Here is an 11024-nt window from a genome sequence, read left to right on the forward strand (position 1 = left end):
TGTCTGCTTTGTTTTGGAAGGTAACCCAGGAAATGGACAAAAATTAATGCCTGATTTTCTTGCGACTGGTTTTGCTAGCAAAACCAGTACAAAAACACAACCAAAAAAATACCATGAATCCCCGCGAATGTATGCCGGAACGTTTCCCGCAACGGTTCTTCTGTTTTAGTCGTATCAAACCGATACTTGAAGTAGGGAGACTACAGGGGTGCGCGGCGGCGGTGCAAACCCTGGATGCGCTCAGTGGGAATTGGATTGCAAACTGAAAAATGTTAATCCCACTCGCAGCTGCACCCGCGTCCCTGGTTATAAGGATGATAGCAGTCACTGATTGATCACCCGTGAGCTGTGCGCTGGAAATGGCGCTTGGAAGAAAAGCAGCAATAACAGTGCACCCGCCAGATGTAAGTGGATTGCTGCCGTTGTTTGGCCTTTGAGTTTGAAGTTCTGCGCGGGAGGAACGTACACACATCATAGCACGCTCCTACTTTTTACCGTCGTTGGCAGCAATCACGCGGCATCAATGATTCTTTTTGGTATATTTATAGAAGTAACGTCACATGAGAACGGGGGCCTTTTAAAAATGTATTGATTCTCAAACTTGAAGAAGAACTTGATATGTCCCGGTTTCTATGCTCAACTGCTTTTGAAATTCTATCACTCATATGAGAGCTTTCAAACCCAGATCCAAAAATTTTAAATGACTATTGCCCTCACTCAAACGGCAGGTAAACCGCACTGTAAGTTTAAACTGCATACCGGCAACTTGGTTGCCAGAAAAGTACGGTTAAATTACGGTAACACATTTTCTACATTTATGGTAAAAAAAACATTTATGGTATACATGTATGAGCACGGGTTGTGACTCTCAATTGATTTTGAATTCGGACCTATGTGACTCAAATTTGGCTTCGACTGGATAAAGATGCTAGTCCCTGACCTCTAGTCTAATACGATTGCCTAGAACTTTTTTTTTTTAATGTGTGGATTCTCACAGTCCTTTGTTTTGTTTTCCAATTCAGATGTAATCCACCAGATTGCAACGCTTATAGTTATTACTAACAGTACTCGAGTTGACATTTATCTAATGTGCGCTATTCCCTTTTTTGTTATTACATGGAGTAGTACTTTTTGCATAGCATTATAAACATTATTTATACTTCAGAAAATATGTTGGCTATTCTACTCAACCCTGATGGTGGAGAGAATTAGAGCAAGCTACCTGATAAAACGGGTGACCAAACTCGGCCGTCGAGGACTGTAATACTGCATTTTTCCAGATTTCTTGCCCCCAACACACCTGATTCAAATGATCGTCATCATCAATCAATCAATCAATCAAATTTTATTTATATAGCCCTAAATCACCGAAGTCTCAAAGGTCTTCACAGATGAAAAGAGGTCGTACAGAGACATCTTTTCAGTATAAGGTACACAACAGCATCCCCTGTCAAAGCTCCCAGGAGGGGAAGGAAAAACTCCAAAACCCCAATTTGGGGAAAATCAGAAACCTCCAGAAGGGACCACAGGTGGGAGGAGCCCCCTTCCAGGCCCACAGGTTGAAGTTATACCGCTACGGCTGAGCTTGCTGATGAGTTGATCATTTAAATCAGGTGTGTCTGGTCAAGAAAGTTGGAAAACATGCAGGGTATTGGCCCTTAAGGACAGAATTTGGACACTGCAGACCCAAAAGAGTCAGAGTCTTGCGTCTTAATGGACAAGTCTAAGCGGAGTCGCAAGTTGCAAAAAATATTGACTCAAGTCTCATGCGAAAACGAGTCCCGACTTCTGAATTTTGTGGATTTTCTAACGGCGTGTCGCGTCTGCTCGTTCCCGCAGGTAACCGATAAGATGGCGGCTCGGGAAGCGACTGGGCACAGCTTCCTGGTGACGTGCTGGCAGCCCATTCTGATCCTGATGCTGGGCACGGTGCTGTCCGGCTCCACCACCGGCTGCCCGTCCCGCTGCGAGTGCAACGTCCCCGAGCGCTCCGTGATGTGCCACCGCAAGAAGCTGATGACGGTTCCCGAGGGAATCCCCGCCGAAACCCGGCTGCTGGACCTAAGCAAGAACCGCATCAGGACCATCAACCCCGACGAGTTTGCCAACTTCGCCAATCTGGAGCATCTGGAGCTCAGCGAGAATACCATCTCCACGATCGAACCCGGCGCGTTCAACAACCTTTTCGGCTTACGGACACTGGGGCTCCGGAGCAACAAGCTAAAGTTGATCCAACTCGGGGTCTTCACGGGCCTGAGCAATCTCACTCAGCTGGACATTAGTGAGAACAAGATCGTCATCCTGCTGGACTACATGTTCCAGGATTTGTACAACCTGCGCTCGTTGGAGGTAGGCGACAACGACCTGGTTTTTATCTCCCATCGCGCGTTCCACGGCCTGAGTAGCCTGGAGCACCTGAGTCTGGAGAAGTGCAATCTGTCCTCTGTGCCGACGGAGGCCTTCACCCACCTGCACAGTCTGATCACACTCAGGCTCCGCCACCTCAACATCAACGTCATCCGGGATTATTCCTTTAAGCGTCTCTTTCGCCTGAAAGTGCTGGAGATTGCCAATTGGCCGTATTTGGATACAATGACCCCAAATTGCTTGTACGGATTAAACCTGACCTCTCTGACCATCGCAAACGCAAACCTGACCACCATACCTTACGTGGCCCTACGCCACTTGGTCTACTTACGCTTTCTGAATCTTTCCTACAACCCGATCCACACCATAGACGGGAATAAGCTCCACGATCTTCTGCGTCTTCAGGAGTTTCACCTGGTTGGAGGGCGACTGGCCATGATTGAACCCTACTCCTTCCGGGGTCTCAACTACCTGAAGATTCTCAACGTTTCGGGGAACTCCCTGACCACTTTGGAGGAGTCCGCCTTCCATTCGGTGGGCAATTTGGAGACCCTGGCCTTGTACGACAATCCCCTGGCCTGCGACTGCCGCATGTTGTGGGTTTTCCGGCGCCGCTGGCGACTCAACTTCAACCGGCAGCAGCCCACCTGCGCTTCCCCTGAATTCGTCCAAGGCAAAGAGTTCAAGGACTTCCCGGATGTCCTGCAACCTAACTACTTCACCTGTCGCAAGTCCAGGATCCGGGATCGCAAGGCGCAGCAGCAGTTTGTCGACGAGGGCGCTATCGTTCACTTCGCTTGCGAGGCGGACGGCGATCCGGCCCCGGTGATCATGTGGCTCTCCCCTCAGAAAAAGTTCATCACCACCAAAACCATCGGGAGGATCTCCGTGTTGCCGGACGGTACCCTGGAGGTCCGATACGCTCAGATTCAGGACAACGGAACGTACGTGTGCATAGCCAGCAACGCGGGCGGCAACGACACCTCTCTGGCTCACCTGCACATTCACAGCTACTCTCCCGATTGGCCCTTCCAGCCCAACAAAACTTTTGCGTTCATCTCCAACCAGCCCGCGGAAACTGGCGCTAACGACACGCGAGCCAACGTCCCGTTCCCCTTCGATATCAAGACGTTGATCATCGCCACCACCATGGGCTTCATTTCCTTTCTGGGCGTGGTCTTGTTTTGCCTGGTGCTGCTCTTCCTTTGGAGCAGAGGCAAAGGCAACACGAAGCACAACATCGAGATCGAGTACGTGCCGCGCAAATCGGACGCTGGCATGAGCAGCAGCACGGCCGACGCCCCTCGCAAGTTTAATATGAAAATGATTTAAAGACGCGGCCGTACAAGGAGTTTAGAAAAAAGGGAAGGAAGACATTTCGAAGTGCGAAGTAGTGGATCCCGGCGTGGTCAGATGGAGGAGGACTTAAGGACCCGAGAAGGGCGATTGCGGACTTTCGAACGAGAGGCCATGAAAGCGTGCCCACCGCAACGAGGCATTAGTGAGGTCCACGTGGCCGGTGGGCCCATTTTCTTGAAAGTCATGTTAGTCATAAACACTTCCTGTTCATGTGGAACTACCATGGGAAAAATCTGACTGACAAGTTACACGCACCCGAGCTGCCAGAATCAAATAGATGGTTTGGTCGTTGCTGTTTTATGTCTATATTTTTTTTTAACTCACTCAGCCCCGCCCCCACTGAAACATGAACTCCCAATTTGGAGTAAATATTTTTTGACTGGGAAAAATAAATGAATAAATTCATTCGAACATACTTGGAAATACCTTTGAATGTACAGCTAGGCTAAACGCTAGTGGTGGGAAAATGAAGCTTCATGAAGCACCTGGGATATTTTTTTTGCCTCTAGATCAAGGGTGTGAAACTGATTTTTATCGTGGGCCACATTGTACTTATAGTGTCTGTTAGAGGGCCGGAATAAATCTAAAAGTAGTCTAAAAAAAAAACTTCAATTTTAACGTACCCCTTTAATTGCTCTAAAATCCTGAAAATTTAGGACTTAAAAATAGAAAAACGTGTCTAATAAACACTGTTTTTGCTGGTTTACATCTTTACCTAGTTTTGAAAACAGATGCTGATAAAAACTGTTCAAAAGATAGATCGGGAACAGAAAATGGTTGTTTTTGAAGACAATCTGCAAGTTTAGCTAGAAATTTTAAATCAAATTAGCATTTGGCGGGCCACATATAATGATGTGGCGGGCCGGTTCTGGCCCCCGGGCCTTGAGTTTGACACCTGTGCTCTAGATGGTGCTCTCTGTTTAAATAGAAACACTAGTACTGAATTGTATTAAATTGCTGGTTCTTTGAACCAAGAGTAGCATCCAGAGGAGCTTCATGAAGCTTCGCTTGTCCTTTATTCGTAAATGCTAAAAACATAGCATTTTTTCTCCATAATACCACATTTTGATGTATTTGCAAACAAGTTTGAATGTACTTGCCAGTCCAAAATGTTGACTCCACGACGGCAGTTTCATGTTTCCGTCCACCCCACCCCGAGACATGTCAAGTTATGAATGATATTTGTATGAGCTGATTCACCAATGTCACGTTTAAAGTTCAGAATCAACACGTTGAATCGGATCAGTGTTGGACCTGTGATTGTTTTGTCCTACTTTTATAGTCTTGATGACCTGTTAATAGTCTGACCCATCGATCACAAATATTGATCAGACATGTCCTCAAAAGTAAAGGACACGTCAGAAAAAGAGGACATATTGGAAAAGAAAATTGGTATTGATACTTGAAGGAATTTCCAAAAGAAGATGAAATAAGGAAATACGATATTTTGGGTCATTCTTACACAATGCTACACATGCAAAAGAAAAAAAAAAGTATATTTTTGTGTTTTAATATGACAAATTTGTTTTTAACTTCAACTTTATTCCCATTTGTTACCATGGAACATTTCAAATATGTCCTTGACGCTAAAAATCTTGAGGCACAATATACAGATAAAAATTAAATAAATTTTTAAAAAAAAGCACAAAACATTCCGCACAAATCAATTTATTCACCCCCCCCCCCAAAAAAAAACAACAACTTTAGTACTTAATTGCCCAAACTAAGCAATTACTTCAGTACTTATTTGTTGAAAATAAGGGATGACTTAAGTAGTCAAACAAATAAAAAAATAAGTCCCTTGTTTTCAATGACTAGACTCATAAAATGTTCAATATTTTTTAAAATATGTCTGGAATTAAACAAGTTAACATTACCAAGTACAAATGATAGAAATCATTTTTTGTTATTTGTGCATCGTTCGAAATTCTTGTGAATTCCGGAAGATCGATGACAGTTTATCGGTCGTCTCCCAGCCTATTGTGCACTGTTTTGTCCACTTTATCTCAGCGAGACAGCAACTTAATCACATCCCACCCAGAAAACTGAGACGTCATTGGACAGGCAAAGATGTCCTCTATTGAGCACACCAGAACTTCATAGGGTAAGCTCCTATGAAACAAAAATGTAGATTAGAAAAAAAATGTCCACTAGAGGGGACACAAATGAATATGCTTGGACACAGGACAATATTAATCAAATTTAACCCTCGTGCAGGATTTTGACCATTTTTGGGTCATTTTTCCACATCATTCGCAGTATTTTCGCCAAGGGATGGCACACTCCTGGTTAATGTGAAAAATAATTGGCCATGCCATGTTGAAATTTGAGACGTTTTAAACATCTGGGTGAAATTTCAGCTCCCTAATATCATCTTTTGATGCTTTCTCTTTGATGAGAAATTGTTTTTATGTAAAAAGCCAAGAATTGGACAAAACACCTCATGAGGGTTAGTTTTTTTGGTCAGTGCTGAATATTGATAATTCTCCTACCAATCGGGATTTGACGATCAAAAATAATTCTATTGTTTGTGTTTGATTGTGAGGAACAAAACTCGGCGTCCGTTTTTTTGTGTGTGTAATATTTCATCCCTGGTACCATGCAAACGGCGGAGTTATTTACACGTTAATGTGTATGAAACGGCTAGCTTCTTCTGGCCTTGGTTTCTCACTGTGGACAGCTGGCCTTTGCGAGAAAAAAAAAAAAAAAAAAAAAGTGTGCCAGACTAAGAAAGGACGGGTTCTCCATAATGGACCTCACTGCGGACAGCATCGCGGTAATGGGCTGCGAAAATGACACAGATGGTTTGGAGCTGTGGATGAAATGTGAAGCAGCTTTGGTGTAATCCCTTTTTTGAAGAAAAAACAAAAAAAAAGACAAAAACAGCCGTGGAAATGGCTGACGGCTTCTGAATGCTGTCTGTGTGTTCAAGGTGTGGCTACTGTACCCAGCATCTTTTTGTCCCGAGTCAACTAGGAATCTATGTTTTTTTTTGTTTTTTTTTTTAAATCTCCCTTCTACCCTTTTTATGTTTATTTTTTCAACCCTGGGCTACATAGAACATGTAGTCCAAGCCAACTTTTTATGGAAAAAAAAGATACAAAAAAAACAAACAAAAACAAATATATGGGGAAAAAAATCATTCAAATTGTTCTGTGCAATAAAGGTAATATGCAGATTTTGTTTTTTTTTTAATTAACAAAATTTTGTTGATGTTGAATTGTTGACTATATGGTATGTTGTATTAAACAATCTATGGAATTTTTTAAACACACTCCAGTTCTGTCTTCATTTACCTCCAAATCTTTGTCGGGTTCATTTTTTTAATTTTATTTTTTTTTTATTAAATGTGTATCTTTAAACAACAATGGTGCCTCGAGGTAAGAGTTTGGTTTGATCCATGACCACGCTTGTGTCTCAAAACATATTTCACCATTGAAGTGAATAGATGTAAGTGCGGCATGGGTATTGACTGCATAATTTTTTTTATTCATTTATTCAATCAATGTTGTTTATCTCACTCACTCATTATTTTGCTACCTGGATATCTATTTAGCTAGCTAGCTATTTACCTGTTTATTCATCTCATAAGCTACCTAGATAATACTAGATAATACATCTAGCTAACTGCAGATTTATCTTGTTATCAAGCTATATTTATTTATCTATTCATCTTGCTGGCTACTTTTCTATATACTTGACTAGCTAACTTGCTAACTGGCTATTTTTATAACTACCTAGTTCTAAAAAAAAATTATAGAACAACTGGCTATCCATCTAGCTATCTATTTACAGACCTACCTAGCTACCTACAATATCTAGCTAGCTAGCTACTTAGCTGACTATTTATCTCGCTAGCTATCTAGCTAGTTACTTTGCTATCTATCTAGCTAAGTAGCTCTATTTAGCTACCAAGCTAGATTCATTTAACTACCCGGCGATTTAGCTATCTTTTTATCTTAATTAGCTAACTAGCTAGATACTTAGCTATCTATTTGCTTGGCTATTGTTTTGGCTACCTGCCTATTTAGCCACCTAGCTATCTGGCGATCTATTCACCTGACTATCTAGCACCTACAATGCCTACCTAGCTAACTAATTACCTGATAATTCATTTAGCTAGCTCCCTAGTTACTTACTTCGCTATCTATCAAGCTACTAGCTTTTTATCTACCAACCAAGCTGTAGATATTTAACTAGCTAGCTATTTAGCCATCTATTTATATAATTAGCTAACTAGGTAGATACTTAGCTATCTGTCTACCTACCTGACTATTTATCTAACTACCAAGCTGTATTTATTTAGCTAACTATTTATCTCAATAGCTAACTAGCCTGATTCTTAGCGGTCTATCTAGCTCCCTGGCTATCTATTAATCTAGCTAGCTAGCTACATTATCTATCTATCTATCTATCTATCTATCTATCTATCTATCTATCTATCTATCTATCTATCTATCTGTCTGTCTGTCTGTCTGTCTGTCTGTCTGTCTGTCTGTCTGTCTGTCTGTCTGTCTGTCTGTCTGTCGTATCCATCCATCCATCCATCATCTTGATGTGGAGCGTCACCGTGCCTGGGAGTGGTTCCGCTTTAAGACTCAGTCCGAGCACCTTCAGGAATTGGTCCGTTCCCGATTTCTCCGCCCTCGGGCGCTATCAAAGCGCGCCGGTTTGTCACGTGACTTAAAAGTCGACACGACAAGTGGGATAGGAGAGAAGCTATTCTTGGTTATTTGGCGCCCCGGGGAGTGATGGAAGAAGCATCCTTCACATATTAGATGTGTAGTTACAATTCTAGGTCAGGAACGGGCTGATGGATTCCGCATGAAAATGCACGCATACACTTCTGGGTGCTCCCTGGACGCTCCTCATACAGTACATGACTATATTTGGTAAACACTTTCTTCGTCAGAGACCTAAAGAGTCCCTCTGATGTCAAATCTTTTGGAGATCTTTTTACAGTATAGGTGGGATTCGCAGAAGAACCTGAAAATTCCATGAAGGACATTTTGGGGTCAAATTGTTGAAGGCGCATTTCACCTTCTCAAGTTGCTGCTAAGAAGTTGAAAAGTGACATACATTAAAAGATTTTCACGTGTATTTCCAAATTCAAACATTTCAGCTCATTCAGAAAATCGCTGGCTCTTATCCACATTCCCACAAATCTACAACGATGACAAAATTCACTAATCGAAAAAAGAAATATTTCCAAAATTAACACATCAACAGTACATTTCAAAATTAGTAAATTTGCAAGACATATTTGACCTATTTACCCTTTTCACATCCCTTTAGTGACTCAAAACATTTCAACGTATAACTTTTCAGTTCATCTGAAATATCGAGTGAACATTCCTGGATGCTGCGTGTTGTAAAAATTCTCAAAATTTGTGAATTTTTCCAATGAAATTTGCTGATTTAATAGATCTTTTACATATTCCACTTTCTGCATTTCAGTTCATCTTCAGATTTTCCTCAAGCACACATTCTACCACAACAACCGCTTTACAAATTTATCGCTTCTTTCGATATTTCTAGATCAACTCAACAATTGTCATTCCAGGTCATAAACCATAAACCAAAAGGTCCCAAGTAACAACAATCTTAAACATCATTTTCAACCCTTGTGCAGTATTTTGATTAATTCTTTGCTCTTTACATCAAACCAAAAGCATTGAAAGGAGACACTCGGGAGCTGAAATTTCACCCAAAGGGCAACAACATGTCAAATTTCACTGTAGGGAGCTGAAAATTCACCCAGATGACCATTTTCAAAATAAGGAGCTGAAATTTCATCCAGATGGCAACAGCATGTCAAATTTCAAAATAGGGAGCTGAAATTTCACCTAGATGGTGACAGTTCTCACACTACCAGGAGTGTGCCAACAGAAAAGGGCCCAAAATGGTCAAAATACCACAACAAGGTTATTTGTTTTATACAATTTGGGCTAGAAAAAAAATCAACAGTAAATTTAACGGCATTTCCAAACTTTACACATAAATAATGCATATTATGATTATGTGACTGCCACGCTATTTTTGTCCTGCAGTCTCTGGACCAGGACAAGCCCGGTACAAGGTCCAAAGAGGCAATCTGCTGGGCCACACGCCACCCCCAACTCAGCGCCCCCATCCCTGCTGGCAACTCAATTTACCCTCCTTACTTATTTAACAAGCCCATGAAAGAGTCATGAGTCCCCAATTTGCGAGGAAAACGCCACAGAAAAAAAGACAGCATCTGTTGTGCAGTTGAAAGAATCTTTTCGACCCGCTCGGAATCACGGGCGATACTGGCTAACAAGGTTTTGTGAGGTAAATTGAATTTAGATATTTTATACATTTACATTTATTGTATGTATGAACGCACTTGCATATATATTTACACATACGTAATGGTTAAATGCATGTAATATAGCACAGACTGTTGAAGTAAAAATTTTGATTTTAGCATTTGAACGATTTTTTTTGTGGAAAAACGGCATGTTGCTAATAAATTAGCACTAAATAAATGTATGCAAAAATGACGAGGATTCTTTGCTCACATCTCGATTGAAGCAGATTTATAACTTTTAATCAAATAGTTTTGAATCTAAAATCGATTCAGCATCATAGACCAAAAATTCGCGATTAGACAGTCTCGAGCATTTAGCGAGGTTGCAAGTCAAAAACGTTTACTTGCAAAAGTACGTTCACCGAAAAATACAAAATCAGTTTTTCTTGATACAGTGGAACCCCGGCGTACAGCATCCGTGACTTCCGGTTTTTTCACGTTACAAAGTTTTTTCATCACCTTTTTACGACATTTTCCCTCTTCAACAAGCGTTATCAACAACTATTAAGACCTGTGGGGTTGGCTGTTTTTCTGTTGCTTTGCCTCCCTCTTCAGGCATATTTAGGCTTTTTGCGTCAATCTGCCTGCGCTGGAATGCGTCACTAAGATGCTGGTCTGCTATTGGTCGGCATCACTGTGTCTCTGTGTCACACTGTGTCTTGATCGCGTGTGACTGTTTACGATATCGTATTTATTATGCATTTTAATGCTTAGTTCAAACGTGAATTGGTTAGCCATGGGTCCCAAATTGCTAGTGATGTTAAAGATAGAAGTAAGAAGATGATTATGGAAACCAAGGTGGAAATAATCAAGAAATACGAAGAAGGCTAGGCTGGGCTAGGCTAGGCTAGGCCTGACCTAATTTTGTGTAGCGCGGGTCCACTGTAAATTTAGCATGTAAATTTCGTGAATCCGTTGGTTGAATGCGGCGTCCGAGGAACTTGACCTTGTCCGCCTGGGAGCAATT

The 11024-nt window shown here is 41.7% G+C and overlaps 1 protein-coding gene across 3 annotated transcripts in view; it reads left to right on the forward strand.

Moving 5' to 3' along the window:
- lingo1a (leucine rich repeat and Ig domain containing 1a) overlaps nt 1-7000 on the forward strand; it is a 116369-nt gene extending 109369 nt beyond the window's left edge. For all 3 annotated transcript variants that reach the window (XM_088417351.1, XM_088417350.1, XM_088417349.1), the window contains one exon: nt 1840-7000. In XM_088417351.1, the coding sequence (XP_088273477.1) occupies nt 1852-3699 (1848 nt within the window). In that variant the 5' untranslated portion in view covers nt 1840-1851 and the 3' untranslated portion in view covers nt 3700-7000. The remainder of the gene's footprint in view (nt 1-1839) is intronic.
- The last annotated feature ends 4024 nt before the right edge of the window (nt 7001-11024 follow it).

Source organism: Hippichthys cyanospilos, chromosome 6 (genome assembly GCF_059441005.1).
Source record: "Hippichthys cyanospilos isolate Australia breed blue-spotted pipefish chromosome 6, RoL_Hcya_1.0, whole genome shotgun sequence".
NCBI lineage: Eukaryota > Metazoa > Chordata > Actinopteri > Syngnathiformes > Syngnathidae > Hippichthys > Hippichthys cyanospilos.